This window comes from Heterodontus francisci, chromosome 26 (genome assembly GCF_036365525.1).
Source record: "Heterodontus francisci isolate sHetFra1 chromosome 26, sHetFra1.hap1, whole genome shotgun sequence".
NCBI classification, from domain to species: Eukaryota; Metazoa; Chordata; class Chondrichthyes; order Heterodontiformes; family Heterodontidae; genus Heterodontus; species Heterodontus francisci.
Window position 1 is genome coordinate 71,023,976 of NC_090396.1, and position 17,658 is coordinate 71,041,633.

Sequence of the window (17,658 nt, forward strand, 5' to 3'; positions counted from 1 at the left end):
CTGATAAAAGGTCATTGACCTGAGACATTTTATTGTCTTTATCTGTAATGTGTGCAGCAGATAGAGGGAGAATTAAATCAAAAGAGAATGTATTATACCGGGATGACTCTTCTATTCCGACATGCATGTTTATCACACACATAGCGGAGAGTTTATCTGTGTAAGTGTGTACAGCTCTTGTTAATTCAGTGCTCTCAATGTTTGTTTGTGTTGTACACTCAGTGTTGGCAGTGATTTTGAGCTTTGTGGGGAGGAGTGGGAGGAGCAGACAGAGATTTGCTCCTGTAATCACGGTGCAGTTGGATGGGAGTCTCTCCCGGCTGATGTGTGCTGGGATCCGAAGAATATTTGTCGCTTTTTCACGTGTCTGAAGCTGGGAGGGAATTGTGGAGGGAGCGGAGTCCGAGCCGAGCTGAGCCGAGCCGGGACAGATAGAGAGAGAGAGACAGGTCAGATTCCCCTTCACAGCGGACATTAACCCATTCGGGGAAGGGCTGCGGCTCCCAGATGTTCAGGGGGATGCACTTTGTGACAGGAGGAGAGTTTCCCCAGCAAGGGTCACAGGTCAAAAAACAAAATATTTTAGTGGAAAGTCTCCAATCAACAATTTGTCGATAAAAGTTACTCTGATTTCCAGGGTTTTGTTTTCTTTGGCCCGGAACTTTTATTAAAATAAACTTTATACGAGTTAACATCAGTGAAAAGCTGTTTGTGAGGTTCTGCTGAAGATGTGGCTTTGAGGGTCCGCGACTCCTCCGGGGATTGACCCAGTTCAAGCGGGTCAATCCCGGGCCAGATCCTGTTCAGTGTCCCGGGTCAGATCTCGGTCTGTGTCCCGGGTCAGATCCTGTTCAGTGTCCCGGGTCAGATCCTGTTCAGTGTCCCGGGTCAGATCTCGGTCTGTGTCCCGGGTCAGATCCTGTTCAGTGTCCCGGGTCAGATCCTGTTCAGTGTCCCGGGTCAGATCTCGGTCTGTGTCCCGGGTCAGATCCTGTTCAGTGTCCCGGGTCAGATCCTGTTCAGTGTCCCGGGTCAGATCTCGGTCTGTGTCCCGGGTCAGATCCTGTTCAGTGTCCCGGGTCAGATCCTGTTCAGTGTCCCGGGTCAGATCTCGGTCTGTGTCCCGGGTCAGATCCTGTTCAGTGTCCCGGGTCAGATCTCGGTCTGTGTCCCGGGTCAGATCCTGTTCAGTGTCCCGGGTCAGATCCTGTTCTGTGTCCCGGGTCAGATCCTGTTCTGTGTCCCGGGTCAGATCCCGTTCTGTGTCCCGGGTCAGATCCCGGTCTGTGTCCCGGGTCGGATCCCGGTCTGTGTCCAGGGTCGGATCCCGGTCTGTGTCCCGGGTCGGATCCCGGTCTGTGTCCGGCTGTGCCGGGATTCCAGGGTCAGGCTGCAGACAGACTCTGTTCCCTCGGTCATTGGTCCTGACCCGCTGCTCATTCGTGTGTCTCGGATCTGCAGAGCCCGGGGTGAGGGGCGGACAATGAAGAAGCATCGCCCGAGGGGACGAGGCTGACCCGAGGCAGCGAGCGGAGGGGATGGAGGAGAGAGAGAGGGAGAGGGAGCAGCACAAGCCTGAACCCTCAGTCGCTGTTAACTCCGAGGGGGACGGGATCGTGGAACTGGAGAGCACCGAGGGACTGCCCATGGGTACAGAGGATGTAAGTTCAGCTTCTCCGTCTGTCTGTCTGTGTCTGTGATAATATCTGTCTGTGTGTGTGTGTGTCAGTGTCTGTGTGTGTGTGTGTCTGATAATATCTGTCTCTCTGTGTGTGTCAGTGTCTGTGATAATATCTGTCTGTGTGTCAGTGTCTGTGTGTGTGTGTGTGTGTGTGTCAGTGTCTGTGAAATTATCTGTCTGTGTGTCAGTGTCTATGTGTGTGTGTGTGTCAGTGTCTGTGAAATTATCTGTCTGTGTGTCAGTGTCTATGTGTCTGTGTGTGTGTGTGTGTCAGTGTCTGTGAAATTATATGTCTGTGTGTCAGTGTCTATGTGTCTGTGTGTGTGTGTGTGTCAGTGGCTGTGATAATATCTGTCTGTGTGTTAGTGTCTGTGCGTGTGTTTGTCAGTGTCTGTGATAATATCTGTCTGTGTGTCAGTGTCTGTGTGTCAGTGTCTGTGTGTGTGTTTGTCAGTGTCTGTGATAATATCTGTCTGTGTGTCTGTGTGTCTGTGTCAGTGTTTCTGTGCCAGTGCCTGTCTCTCATATCTCTTTCTCAGACTCTTTCTGCACCTGCCTATGTATTCTCCCGTTTTTTTGCTCTGTGTTCCTGCTTTCTCTGAGTCTCCCATTTTCTCGCACTGTCTACATGTTCCTCTGTGTCTCTGTTACACTGGGGTTGTCCAAGCAGACTGCTCAGCAACCCAGCCCAGATCCCCAGGTAACCAGTCCTGCATACATGTGGATTTACTCATAGATTCGACCTGTTTGAATTTTATGGGTTTGGAGGTTTGGAATGGGCCGTTTTTAGCGCAGTTGCGTCATTAATGGATTAAAAAAAACTAAGACCTGTTAGAATAAGCAATTTGAAATATCTGGGAATTAAGGGGAATGCAAAGTTAATCATTATGTGTGTCCCTGCTGCTCTTTCTTGTGAACCTATGCGGCTTTTGAAGAAAACAAGCTCTGACACAGAGTGTTTTTATTGGTGTCTGTTTTCCCAACCCCTCTGTACCTATATGTGTATCTGTGCCTGATCCTTTTTAGCCTCTCTCTTTCTGTTTTAACCTCTCTGTAAACTCTGTGTATGTATCTTTCACTGTTTGCCATGTCTATGAAACTGTGTGCGTGCATGTGTTTGTATACATGTGTATAGCAGTTTCTGTATCTCTGCTCAATCTCTCACTCTGTCTGTCTACAGCTGTCTCTATGTATCTTCCATTTAAAGAAATGCTGTCGTCTTGGAGGTGCCTTTGGCAAACACTTTGTTTTTGCTAGGGGAGCCTGAAGAACTATGTGTGATTTTTGGCCACAATGGTAAACATAGCAATGTGTCTCAATGCCGCTAATGCCAACTGAAATAAAATATGCCAAACACCTTTATGAGGGTCATGGCCCTTGAACTACATTTAAAGGTGCTTTAAGCAGCAGGTTGTTTTCTAAATCTTAAATTTGTCGCAAGGTTGGATTTTAAAGTAGAAGTGGGAGAGGGAGGAATTGATATAATGTTCAGTGATTGAGTGGTATTTTATTGGGATAGTACGATGTCTCCAGCTTTAAGCACTGTGATGGCGAGGTTAGTGTCATGATTCAGTATCCAGTATTGTAACAAAGGGATGGAAATTAACACTTCCCACTTATTGTTGGGGGAAAAGCTGCAGCAACCCAAGAATGAGATTGTGATTGATTTGTGTGTGTGTGAGGATCTTGGCGATGTATAAAGTATGTTTTCCCAAAGGAATGACACTTATTGATTTCATTATTGTGCTAAGAGCCAATGGGGGGGGATGTCTGGTTAGAGCATTAGAATATATAACTTAACTGCTGTTTCCTTGTAATCAGCTGCTGATTATTGCTGGGTAAGATTGAGGCAGCTTTAATACTAGTAGATACTCAGTTAGTAAGTTCCAGTTAGGACAGGGGATGGGGTGGGACTGGTATTTCAATTGTCTTCAGTGCCCTGTGGATAGAAGTGGGGGAAACTGCTGAGGATTCTCACTCCTAATCACTATCCGGTAATTCCTGTTGCAAAGTGTGAGTGTGTAGATGTTGGGCGAGATGACTAGACTCCGATGTGATGCCCCTGTGGTCGAATAGCTAGCCACCATCCACAATCTAGGCTCATGTGTGGAAAGTGGCCATTTGGGGAGGTGCACTGGAGGCTGCCTTTTGCACAGTTCCCCCCTCCCCTGCACCAGCACCTCCATTACAAGAGAGAGAAATTGGAGTGCGACGTTGTAATTAATTATCAGTAATGTTTCGGTTAATCTCAGCGTACATTCCTCACTGTGAATTTTGTCACACAGTAACAACATGTGATGCCCTGACCTTCTCTTTCTGCCATTAGAAGTCACTGTCAGCACAAAGACTTAGTCAGGGCAAAGCAAAATCACCCCGAGATCTTTTAGTATTTATTATAATATTCATTGATTTGGCCTCCGTCTGATTTCAGGCCTGTGAACTTGTTGCACGGGATGTGTGTTACAGACTTGTGTTGCATTCTTCTCATTTAATATTCCACAATCCCCACTTTATTTTCTCCTTATCCCTATTCCGACTCGTTGGTCCTTTGGTTCCACAGAGTTGTTGGCGCCTCATTCCTGTGGCTATTCGTCATCTGATGATGGTCAGTGAGTGTCGGGCTGTTCAACCTGTGGGACCTTCACAGCTGAGCCTGATCCTGTCCTCACCTGATACCCACATGTATACAAACTTCAAGCAAGGTGTCACTAGTCAATGAGCAGCATCAACAGCCTAGATCTCACAGTGCTGAGCTCGGGGAACCCTGAAGTCAATTGTAGGCCATCTGTTGCCACCCAACCTGAGAGTGACTACGTCAGCACCAAGCAGGAAAGAAAGAACTTCAATTTATAAAGCAGCTTTCACAATCTCGGGATGTTCAAAGCATTTTATGGTCAATATCTAATCTGTTTTTAGTGATGTTGATTGAAAGATAAACATTAGCCAGGACACCAGGGAGAACCCCCTCCCCTTCTTCTGAATAGTGCCATGGGATCTTTTATGTCGATTTGAGAGGGCAGACATGACCTCAATTTAAAATCTTAAAGACAGGACCTCTGACAGTGCAGCACTCGCTCAGTAATGCATTGGGAGTGTCAGCCTAAATCATGTGCTCAAGTCTCTGGAGCAGGACTTCTGAACCCATACCTTCTGACTCAGAAGGAAGAGTGCTACTCTGACCCACAGCTGGCACCTCAAAGTACATACCCTGACCCCTAGTTAATGGATTTTTTTTATAATAGGGAAGTGGGAAGTGGAGAGTTTGGAGATACAACATTGATCTTTATTGAGCAGCAGGAACTCTGATACAGCTCAGAATCTCGCGCAAATGTCACCACTGCAGCTTAATGGGTCTGAAAGGGACTTTCACAGAGAACCTGAGACGATCTGAAGTCATTTTTCTTCAATTATTGAGAGAGTTGCAGTTAGATCAGGTTTGTTCAGGACAGAGCAGTGACTAGTGTCGGTGAGGGGCAGAGATAGAATCTCAGTGACATGGGAATAGGCGAGGATTTCTGCTCTTCGAGGTGGGGTATCTGGTGCTGATGATCAGATTAATGATATTGATAGCTTGTGGCTTCAGACTTGTTATTATTGAGGGGAGGAGGGGCCATTAAAAGGCAAGTGAAAGCATTTAGATCAATAAAACCTTCCATTAGAACTACTGAGACTCTCCCCCACTGGGAGTGCGGGGGCTCATGTTCTGTGAGACTCCCACCCACATGGCCACATTTCACACATGAACCTAGATAGTGAACGGTGGCCCGCTATTGAACCATGGGGGCATTGCAAATGAGACTGATCATCTCAACCTAGCCTGAAGTGCAGCAGTTAAATTGAAAAGGGGACAGATCTTGTTTAGTCCAAGTGTAAACAAGAGATACAGTTTGAGAAGTTAAACATCAGAAGAAACAAGGAAAAAATTAATAAGATGGGACTTGGCTTGTGATGATTACCGAAGTTAGAGGTGCCAGATTAATGTAAGTGGTTGTTGGACCATTATTAAAGTGGGAGTTTCCAAAGCACTAAGACCAGGTAGGTTTCTGGACTCCAGCAGTTCAGGTAGAAATGTTATGTTTGTCTCCTGTAACCAATTAAGAAGATTGAGGTGATTAAGACTGCCCAACCTAAAAGTGAACTAAATATTCTCCATCTGTTTAACTGTGCTATTTCCATCCTGTTTAAATAAGAACATTACTACAGTATGTATTTGCATTAGGTAGAACAGTATGTATTATATACATTAGGTAGACCAGTATGTGTCATATACTTCAGGTAGACCAGTATGTATTATATACATTAGACAGACCAGTATGTATTATATACTTTAGGTAGACCAGTATGTGTCATATACATTAAGTACAACAGTATATGTTGTATACATTAGGTACACTTGGTATGTGTTACATACATTAAGTAGACCACAATGTGTTATATACATTAGGTTGAATAGTATGTATTATATATGCTACTGTGTGAGCTGAGACTTATTCTGCTTTTCCCTCTCTATATGTGCATCGCTGCCTCCTGCTGTAGCACTGGAAAGTTTTCTTTGACCAGGTAAGTGTACATTTTAACAAAACTACAAATGTTTTCTCATTGATATTTTGACCAGTTACTGGATTTGTCCAATTGGTAATTACGGGGAAACATTTCTGGAAAACTGACCATCCAAAAAAACAAACTCTGATTAAAAGATACAAGTATGTCTGCGCTAATATTTCAGTGTTGATTTTGTAAATGGGCGGGGATATATTTCTCTACAGTAAGTGTAGTAAAATCATAAATGCCTTCTTTATAACAGTGTTAATAATTCCACTGTATGTTGTACACACAGAAGCACCTTCCCTGTAATCTCCAGTAGGGAGTCACATATAAGGGAACTGAGTTGATGCGGAGCCACATCCCATGAATTTCGGGATATTTGGGTGCCCACGTGCACAACTTGGCATCACAAGCTCTGGGGCCAATGAAATGATAGTTTCTGAATGGATACGAGCAACAAAGATCAGTTGCCCTGGTTCCTAGAAATGAGAGTTTGTTGTGTTGAGTAGTGAGAGGGTTGTATAATTCCTCATTGAGGGAGTAAATGTAAAATGTTGGCTGAGCTGGCCATGTATAAACCTCATCACTGTTGGCTTGTTAAGGACCGAGTTTGTATTTAGCAGGTCTCTCAACACGTCACATTCACAACAATGGCTGTTGTGTAGGAAATGTATGGCAGCTATTCCGTGCACAGGACAATCCCAGAAACAGCAATGAGATAAATGACCATGTAATCTATTTTTAGTGGTGTTGACCAGGACAGGGAGAGAAGGCTTTCAAATAATCGGTTAGGATCAGTAATGTGTCACTGAACTGGCAGACGACGCTGCATCCGAGTGATAGCTCCTCTGACACTGCAGCATTTCCTCAGTACTGCACCAATAGGCCAGCTTACTAAGAGTGGAGCTTAAACCCATAGCCACACATAGAGGTGAGGGTGCCACCCATGAAGCCACAGCTGATACCGGTTTCTGTGTTGTTCAATTATTTGGATTTATTAAGAGGCAGGTGAATATATTGTCTTATACATTTTATATTAAGCCTGTTCAATGTTTTTGAGGATTTTTGTACTGAGTACTGTATAGGAATGGGGAGGAGGGGTCACGAAAGGAGGGGTTTGATATTTGCACAGTAAATGACACACTGATCCACCTCTGAAACTTGCTCTGTATGATTCCAGGTGTTCTGGGGGAGGGGGGGGCGGGGTGCGTTGCTGAGATGGTTTTAGTGCACCAACTCCGTGGGATTCTGATTAAAGAGACTGTAAATATCACACCACTCCCCCCCCCCACCACCATCTCTCCATAAACACATCGAGCGGCTCAACATTTCACCGAACTCTCACCAGCTGCTTTTTCAGCAGTGATTCATTTCAACCATTTTTTTGTTCTGGAAGAGGAGCAGCTTTCTGCTCCATTAGAATCTAATTTATTTATCTACAGTATGACTCATGGCTCCTGTGTATAAACATTAAAGTGAGTTCCTGTTACCCATAGAGTGATTACCATTTCTCAGCACTTTGAGTCTCTGTGTTCCTTCCCTGATCCCGTCACTCTCAGAGGCCCCAGCTTAAGGTCGGACAATATAGTCAGTTGGGTCCTGGACCCAGGGGCAGTAGAAAGAAAAAGCTTGCATTTATATAGAGCCTGTCACAGCCTGTGGATGTGCCACAGCAGTTTACAAGTAATTAAAGTACTTTTTGAAGTGGGATTGTAGGAAACATGGCCACCAATTTAGATACAGCAAGTTCCCAAAAACCTGTGATGATAACCAGATAATCTGTCTCTTTTTTGGTTTGTAGTTGACGGATAAATTCTGTTCAGGACAGGAGTAGGTCTTCAGTTCTGAATCCCAGGCGGCCTCAACTCAACCTTTGGCCTTTTTATGGAGCAGTGCCCCCACACACTGAACCATAGAGAGGGCAGTGCACCCACACACTGAGTCACAGAGAGGGCAGTGCCCCCACACACTGAGCCATAGAGAGGGCAGTGCCCCCACACACTGAGTCACGGAGAGGGCAGTGCCCCCACACACTGAGTCACAGAGAGGGCAGTGCCCCCACACACTGAGTCACAGAGAGGGCAGTGCCCCCACACACTGAGTCACAGAGAGGACAGTGCCCCCACACACTGAGTCACAGAGAGGACAGTGCCCCCACACACTGAGTCACAGAGAGGGCAGTGCACCCACACACTGAGTCACAGAGAGGGCAGTGCCCCCACACACTGAGCCATAGAGAGGGCAGTGCCCCCACACACTGAGTCACGGAGAGGGCAGTGCCCCCACACACTGAGTCACAGAGAGGGCAGTGCCCCCACACACTGAGTCACAGAGAGGACAGTGCCCCCACACACTGAGTCACAGAGAGGACAGTGCCCCCACACACTGAGTCACAGAGAGGGCAGTGCACCCACACACTGAGTCACAGAGCGGGCAGTGCCCCCACACACTGAGTCACAGAGCGGGCAGTGCCCCCACACACTGAGTCACAGAGAGGGAAGTGCACCCACACACTGAGTCACAGAGAGGGAAGTGCACCCACACACTGAGCCAGGGAGAGGGAAGTGCACCCACACACTGAGTCACAGAGAGGGCAGTGCCACCACACACTGAGTCACAGAGAGGGCAGTGCCCCCACACACTGAGTCACAGAGAGGACAGTGCCCCCACACACTGAGTCACGGAGAGGGCAGTGCACCCACACACTGAGTCACGGAGAGGGCAGTGCCACCACACACTGAGTCACAGAGAGGGCAGTGCCCCCACACACTGAGTCACAGAGAGGACAGTGCCCCCACACACTGAGTCACGGAGAGGGCAGTGCACCCACACACTGAGTCACGGAGAGGGCAGTGCCCCCACACACTGAGTCACAGAGAGGACAGTGCCCCCACACACTGAGTCACAGAGAGGGCAGTGCCCCCACACACTGAGTCACAGAGAGGACAGTGCCCCCACACACTGAGTCACGGAGAGGGCAGTGCCCCCACACACTGAGTCACAGAGAGGGAAGTGCACCCACACACTGAGCCAGGGAGAGGGAAGTGCACCCACACACTGAGCCAGGGAGAGGGAAGTGCACCCACACACTGAGTCACAGAGAGGGAAGTGCACCCACACACTGAGCCAGGGAGAGGGAAGTGCAGCCACACACTGAGCCAGGGAGAGGGAAGTGCAGCCACACACTGAGCCAGGGAGAGGGAAGTGCACCCACACACTGAGCCAGGGAGAGGGAAGTGCACCCACACACTGAGCCAGGGAGAGGGAAGTACACCCACACACTGAGTCACAGAGAGGGAAGTGCACCCACACACTGAGCCAGGGAGAGGGAAGTGCACCCACACACTGAGCCAGGGAGAGGGAAGTGCCCCCACACACTGAGCCAGGGAGAGGGAAGTGCATCCACACACTGAGCCAGGGAGAGGGAAGTGCACCCACACACTGAGCCAGGGAGAGGGAAGTGCCCCCACACACTGAGCCAGGGAGAGGGAAGTGCAGCCACACACTGAGCCAGGGAGAGGGAAGTGCCCCCACACACTGAGCCAGGGAGAGGGAAGTGCACCCACACACTGAGCCATCGGGAGACCTGCTTTGAGCTTTTCCATTTTTTTATTACTTTAATCACTTTCCGTCCACCATGACCTGAACACGTTTTTTATCTCAAAATAAATTTCTCCAGCAGGACATCTCCCTGGTGAGGGAGGAGGTGGGTGAGGGAAATGGAGTCAGGCGGAGAGCAGTGGGCAGGTGTGGGGGGTGTAGGGTGAAGAGCAGGTCAAAGAGGGCAGATGGAGAGAGAGGAGGGAGGGATAGGGTAATGGAGAGGGAATGGAAGAGGTAGGGAGAGAGGGAGGGGAGAAGAATGGCTCAGGTGAGGAGGGCAGAAGATGGAAGTGAGGGGAAGAAAGAGGGGAGATGGGGTGGGAGGGTACATGGAGATGGGGGAGGGGAGGGGCAGTGTCTTAACATCCAACTAAACCGCTGCTTTCCAAAGGACAGAATAATAAATCTGACTTTTGCTTTTGCAGACATTTTGCACATTTAGCTATCCACATTATCTGGCCAGGTTTGTTGTGTTGAAATCAATAGCAAAAGTCCATTAAACTAACCCTGTAATCTCTTGAAGAGAATTGTTTGATTTATTTAACCCCTTGCAATTCTCAGTTGCCCCTCTCACCAGCCTAACTCAGGTTCCCAACTCTGCTTGAACATGATCCTGGAGGTTTCATCACATGACCTTTCACCTCCACTACTTCCTCTCCCCCCACCCCGGGTCAAACGTCCTCCTTCTCCCATCACCATTATTTTCTTAACCAATAAATGAAAGCGTTCAGAAAGAAAATGAAAAATACACCATGCTGTTTAATCTGCGTGTCCTGCAGATTAATCTTTAATTTCTGGAGTCTCCAGGCCAGTCCTGGAGGGTTGGCAACCTCTCAGCCTCATCATGTGTCTCACTTCTGATCCTGTGAGGAAACAAGGTAGTTGAACAAGTGATGCTCCAAATCCCTCCCATGCATTCCCCCTTCCTGTGCTACTGCCCTCCCAGTGTCCATTATTTTTGGGTTTAAGGCTCCTTTGGCTTTGGGTATTCAACATTAAACAAAAAGCAGACAATAAAGTGACTTTGTTAGACCATGGCCCCTCTCGCTGGGTGCAGTTCCATGGATGAGGGACTTCAGTTACGTGGAGAGACTAAAGAAACTGAGGTTATTCTCCTCGGAGCAGAGAAGGTGAAGAGGAGATTTGATGGACGTGTTCTAATGGTTTTGGAAGTGAAAACAAGGTGAAACTGTTTCCAGTGGCAGGAGGGTCAGTAACCAGAGGACACAGATTTAAGGTGATTGGCAAAAGAACCGGGGTGGGGGCAAATGAGGAAGCATTTTTCTTAAACAGTGAGTTGTTGTGAGTTGGAGTGCACTACCTGAAAGTGGATTCAGTAGTAACTTTCAAAAAAGAATATGATAAATACTAGAAGGGAGAAAACTTACAGGGCAAGAGCCAGTGAGTGGGATGACTTGGATGAGTCTACGAAAGATCTGGCAGGGGCGCATTGGGCTGAATGGCCGTCTTCGGTACTGTATGACTCAATGACCGGTGGTTGGTCTCCCACATTCTACTCTCCATAAACTTCAGGTCATCCAAAATTCCGTGTCTTAATTGGCACCAAGTCCCATTCCCTATTCCCCTATCACCCCTGTGCTCACTGACCTACATTGGCTCCCAGTCAAGCAACATCTTGATTTTAAAATTCGCACTCTTGTTTTTCAATTGCCTCCAAGAGCCTCGCCCCTCCCTATCTCTGTAACCCCCTCCAGCCCCACCACCCTCTGAGATAGCTGCACTCCTCTAATTCTGGCCTTTTAAGCAGTCCCGATTTTAATCACTCCACCATTCAGTTGCCTAGGCCTGAAGATATGGAATTCCCTCCCTTGCTTTCCTCCTTCAAACCTATCTCTTTGACCAAGCTTTAGGTCACCGACCTAATATTGCCTTATGTGGCTCAGTAATGTCATACCCATTTCAACATGCTCCTGTGAAGCACCTTGGGGCATTTTATGACATCAGAGGGGCTATATAAACCTAAGTTGTTGTTTGTGCATTTAACTCTGAGTCATAAATTCAAAATGTGATATTGAGCCACACAGACTGGTCCATAATGAGTGCAGTGATTTCCGTGTCCCCCTGGAGAGGGGATGTTGGGGTTATAATTGACTTTAGTGTACCTGGGCTAGGAAGGGAATATCAGCCAGGATTCCTGCTCTGTTCACGCCTGCAAGTTGGGAAAGGTCGTGTGTGGCTGTCGATGGTCATGGAGGCGAGATAGCGATTGGAGGCTATGGAATTGTACTCGGCCAGAGTCAATGTCTTTGGGGGTGGGAGTGGGAGTGTGGGTGTGGAAGGGACACAAGGTGGCACAGCAGTGCCTAGCTCCCCTCCCCCAATCCTCACTGCAGTTAGCGGGAGCTGCTATGAGCCAGACAAAGGCAAATAAATCATGGCTCAAGAGGCAGATGGACCGAGATACGAGGCAAAGCAGCCACTTTGCACTTTATTCCAATTATATGTGGGGCATCTTTCAGCCCCAGTTGATATTTGATCAATTTACCAAGCCAGAACGCCAAAGAAAGAACATGCAAATCTATATCACCTTTCACAACCTCAGGACATCCCAAAGTGCTTTGCAGCCAATGAAGTACTTTTGAAGTGTAGTCACTGTTGTAATGTATGAAACATGGCTGCCAATTTGTGCACAGCAAGATCCCACAAACAGCCTTGTGATAATTACCAGATAATTTGTTTTAGTGATGTTGGTTCAGGGATAAATATTGGCCTCTGCTCTTCTCCGAAATAGTGACTTGGGGTCTTTTACATTCACCTGACAGGACAGCCAGAACATCGATTGTACAGTTTGATCTGTGAAACACAGCCCATCATTATAGTCACAGTGTGCTGGGCTGATCACCGAGCTTTCAGCCCCCTGGAATGTGGGGCATCACAACAGCCACAGTGAACTCTCATGTCTGGCACTTGTCATATCTTCCTACTGGAAGTGTTCAGTGATGGATCACTGAGGTGATGGAAGGACAGACACTTTAGATTGGTGAATGACTCATAATGCCAAAAACTCCCCTCAGCGCAAAAACATCATCTTTCCCACTGGCAGAAAGTTAGGCATCTGTTTAGGAGTTTCTTGTCGGTCATTTAAAGTTCCTACCAAAAGTATCGGAAGAAAGTCAGTCACCAAAAGAGACCCTCATTTCTACCCCCCTCCCTTCCCCTCACTGCACTGGGGTAAATGGAGGCAGAAGTGGTGATGTAGACCCCTACAGCAGAAACCCTTATCCTCTGTGTTACCTTTACAAACTCTTCCAAAATCAATTTGCAAAGTCCCCCGTTTTATTTTTGGCAGCATTGACGTGGCTGCCAAATTCTCACTGAGAAAGTGCCAAAAGTCACAGGTACAGCTGAGGATTATCAACAGCAAATCAGTAATCTACAAGCTGCAATGAGGTAAAGCACTTCACTTCATACAGGGACAGGCACTAACTGTATTAATGAGAGAGACAGACAGCTACACATTCCACCATGTGCTTCAGGATCCTCACACCTAACAGTTGCACTGACACTGCTGAGTGTCACATTATTTATCAAACCCCCCCCCCCACCCCTCACCTTCTATTACTTCATGTATAAGCCTCAGCTCTTGTTATTATGCATGATATATGAAATGCAATAATGCACAAGTCACTTGTAATATATGTGACTGTTCCTGAGCTGCAATAGTTATGTGTTAGCTCCCCAAGGTGGGTCAGTTAGTAAAGGCAGTGTCTATCTCTCCTGTAGTGCACAAAGCCAAGGCCAACACCTCACAGATACCAGTCTTCAGCCAATCCAATTCACTCCACATGATATTAAAGAACTGCTGGGGGCACTGGATCCCTCAAAGGCTATGGGCCCTGACAACATTCCAGCAATAGTACTGAAGACCTGTGCTCCAGAACTTGCCGCGCCCCTAGCCAAGCTGTTCCAGTACAGCTGCAACACTGGCATCTACCCTGCAATGTGGAAAATTGCCCAGGTATGTCCTGTACACAAAAAGCAGGACAAATCCAACCCGGTCAATTACCGCCCCATCAGCCTACTCTCAATCATCAGTAAAGTGATGGAAGGGGTTGTCAATACTGCTATCATGCGACACTTACTCAGCAATAACCTGCTCACTGACGCTCAGTTTGGGTTCCACCAGGGCCACTCAGCTCCTGACCTCATTACAGCCTTTGTCCAAGTTAGGACAAAAGAGCTGAATTCCAGAGGTGACGTGAGAGTTACTGCCCTTGACGTCAAGGCAGCATTTGACCGAGTATGGCATCAAGGAGCCCGAGCAAAACTGGAGTCAATGGGAATCAGGGCAAAAACTCTCCGCTGGTTGGAGTTATACCTAGCACAAAGGAAGATGGTTGTGGTTGTTGGTGGTCAATCATCTGAGCTCCAGGACATCACTGCAGGAGTTCCTCAGGGTAGTGTCCTAGGCCCAACCATCTTCAGCTGCTTCATCAATGACCTTCCTTCAATTATAAGATCAGAAGTGGGGATCTTCACTGATGATTGCACAATGTTCAGCACAATTCGTGATTCCTCAGATACTGAAGCAGTCTGTGTCGAAATGCAGCAAGATCTGCATAACATCCAGGCTTGGGCTGTTTAGTTTAGTTTAGAGATACAGCACTGAAACAGGCCCTTCGGCCCACCGAGTCTGTGCCGACCATCAACCACCCATTTATACTAATCCTACACGAATCCCATATTCCAATATCATCCCCACCGGTCCCTATATATTTCCCTACCACCTACCTGTACTAGGGGCAATTTATAATGGCCAATTAACCTACCAACCTGCAAGTCTTTGGCATGTGGGAGGAAACCGGAGCACCCGGAGGAAACCCACGCAGACACAGGGAGAACTTGCAAACTCCGCACAGGCAGTACCCAGAATCGAACCCGGGTCCCTGGAGCTGTGAGGCTGCAGTGCTAACCACTGCGCCACTGCGCCACTGATAAGTGGCATGTAACATTCGCACCACAAAAGCGCCAGGAAATGACCATCTCCAGCAAGAGAAAATCTAACCATCTCCCCTTGACATTCAATGGCATTACCATCACTGAATCCCCCACTATCAACATCCTGGGGGTTACCATTGACCAGAAACTGAACTGGAGTAGCCATATAAATACTGTGGCTACAAGAGCAGGTCAGAGGCTGGGAATCCTGAGGTGAGTAACTCACCTCCTGACTCCCCAAAGCCTGTCCACAATCTACAAGGCACAAGTCAGGAGTGTGATGGAATACTCTCCATTTGCCTGGATTGGTGCAGCTCCAACAACATTCAAGAAGCTCGACACCATCCAGGACAAAGCAGCCCGTTTGATTGGCACCCCATCTACAAACATTCACTCCCTCCACCACCGATGCACAGTGGCAGTAGTGTGTACCATCTACAAGATGCACTGCAGCAATGCACCAAAGCTCCATAGACAGCACCTTCCAAACCCGCGACCTCTACCAACTAGAAGGACAAGGGCAGCAAATACATGGGAACACCACCACCTGCAAGTGCTCCTCCAAGTCACACACCATCCTGACTTGGAACGATATCACCGTTCCTTCACTGTCGCTGGGTTAAAATCCTGGAACTCCCTTCCTAACAGTACTGTGGGTGTACCAACCCCACATGGACTGCAGCAGTTCAAGAAGGCAGCTCACCACCACCTTCTCAAGGGCAATTAGGGATGGGCAATAAATGCTGGCCTAGTCAGCGATGCCCACATCCCATGAACGAATAAAATAAAATTGTGGAGGGGGATCCTGCAGCTCCAGGAGAAGGAAGGATGGGGGATGTTAAAGATGGTGTTGATGGCCCCCTGGCCTGATGCCGGGCAAACACCTCTAATGAGCTGGCAGCCTCCCCACAGGGTGGGGGAGGGGCACTCCGATGGCAGCAAAAACTGGCGCCGTCACAACATGGCCCCTAACTGAGGCCTTAATTGCCCTAATTAGCTGCCCACCTCCGTGGAATGGGCAGTGACAATGCTCCCAGCCTGCCCCTGGGTATGTCCCCCGGAGGCAGGAATTCTGGGATTCCTCTGAAAATTCTCTTCCCTGCACAGCCTCAAACACATCCACAAACTTTCACATCATTTGCCTCTATCAGTAGTGTCCCCAATTTCACCACCTTCCCCCCTCCCCCACCACCACACAACTCCCCCACACCCAGCGAGTGCAACCTCCGCCCTCCCTCTGCCAGTATCAGGGTGTCTCGAGGAATAGCGTTGCCAACTCTGCTTGGATGTGTTCCTGGAGGACCTGCCCATCCTCCAACCTCCCCATCCAGTCACAGCTTTCTCTCCTTCCCCATCTTTCTGATAATTAATTCAGCAAAAGTGAATTCCGACAAAATGGAAAAAAAATGCATACAATTTTTTTTTTTAGAATTAGAATTAGAACATTACAGCGCAGTACAGGCCCTTCGGCCCTCGATGTTGCGCCGACCTGTGAAACCATCTGACCTACACTATTCCATTTTCATCCATATGTCTATCCAATGTCCACTTAAATGCCCTTAAAGTTGGTGAATCTACTACTGCTGCAGGCAGGGCGTTCCACGCCCTTACTACTCTCTGAGTAAAGAAACTACCTCTCACATCTGTCCTATATCTATCACCCCTCAACTTGAAGCTATGTCCCCTCGTGTTTGCCATCACCATCCGAGGAAAAAGACTCTCACTATCCACCCTATCTAACCCTCTGATTATCTTATATGTCTCTATTAAGTCACCTCTCCTCCTCCTTCTCTCCAACGAAAACAACCTCAAGTCCCTCAGCCTTTCCTCGTAAGACCTTCCCTCCATACCAGGCAACATCCTAGTAAATCTCCTCTGCACCCTTTCCATAGCTTCCACATCCTTCCTATAATGCGGTGACCAGAACTGCACGCAATACTCCTACTTTTATTGCCCTAATGATTTTCTCTTGGTTTGCTTTGCTTCAAACAGAGATTAACCATTAATTCCTGGCGACTCGACTGCCAGTCAATGAGATTCTCTTGGTTTAACACTGGATCCATCCTCATTGATCGAGCTCAGACATCGGGACTGTGATTATCAGCGTAACAGACAATGTGAGAAATAGACAGCTGAGAGACCGAGAGGTTCAGTTCCTTCCAAAGCCCTAGGACAGAGGGGAGAAAGTCTGAACACAGTTTGAATTTACACAGCGTGTGCACCCATTAAATCTGCTCCGTGTCACCGGGGTTGCAGAATGCTGGCAGCAGAGTTTAACTTCTTCAGTCATGGTTACAGACAGTCCCTAAAGGCAGTGCGACACATACCCCCTGATGAACAGACATATGGCGGAGGTTTGTGCGGGGGAGGGGGAGATTCCACCGCTGCTGCCCCTGCACCAGCGAACAACAGCTCAGAGATTTTAAAGTCGAGCTGTTAATGAGATTCAGGGGGCCCAGCATTGTATTATTCCGCCTGGCTTCCCTCTCGGCTCACCTCCATTGTTAGTGGAGATACTCAGACAAACATAACGCTCCCCTCTCCTTTCCCTCCCACCCTGCTTCCCGGCCCTCCCCCTATCCCGCTGTAATTAAACTGGTTCATAACTGCTGCAAGCATAATTATCAACTGTAAGATCAGCAACAGGGCAAGCCTGATGTACCGGGCCCAGACATGTTGGTGGACATGGGATGGGAAATCAGCTGTGATACCCTCTGTGGCTGAATAGCCAAGTGACCCTCACTGACCAGCGTCACACACGAAGAGCAGCCACTTGCTGAAGGTCATTGTTGGCACAGTTACACTGAGTGTATCAGTGACAGTGAGCTCTGTGTGTCACTGTCCCCGTTGCATTGTGTATTTCAGCAAAT

General features: G+C 48.0%; 1 protein-coding gene across 2 annotated transcripts in view; it reads left to right on the forward strand.

Moving 5' to 3' along the window:
* Nucleotides 1-288: 288 nt before the first annotated feature.
* Nucleotides 289-17,658, forward strand: part of rhbdl3 (rhomboid, veinlet-like 3 (Drosophila)) — a 116,254-nt gene continuing 98,884 nt past the window's right edge. For both annotated transcript variants that reach the window (XM_068058532.1, XM_068058533.1), the window contains exons 1-3: nt 289-449; nt 1,462-1,661; nt 6,218-6,241. In XM_068058532.1, the coding sequence (XP_067914633.1) occupies nt 1,539-1,661; nt 6,218-6,241 (147 nt within the window). In that variant the 5' untranslated portion in view covers nt 289-449; nt 1,462-1,538. The remainder of the gene's footprint in view (nt 450-1,461; nt 1,662-6,217; nt 6,242-17,658) is intronic.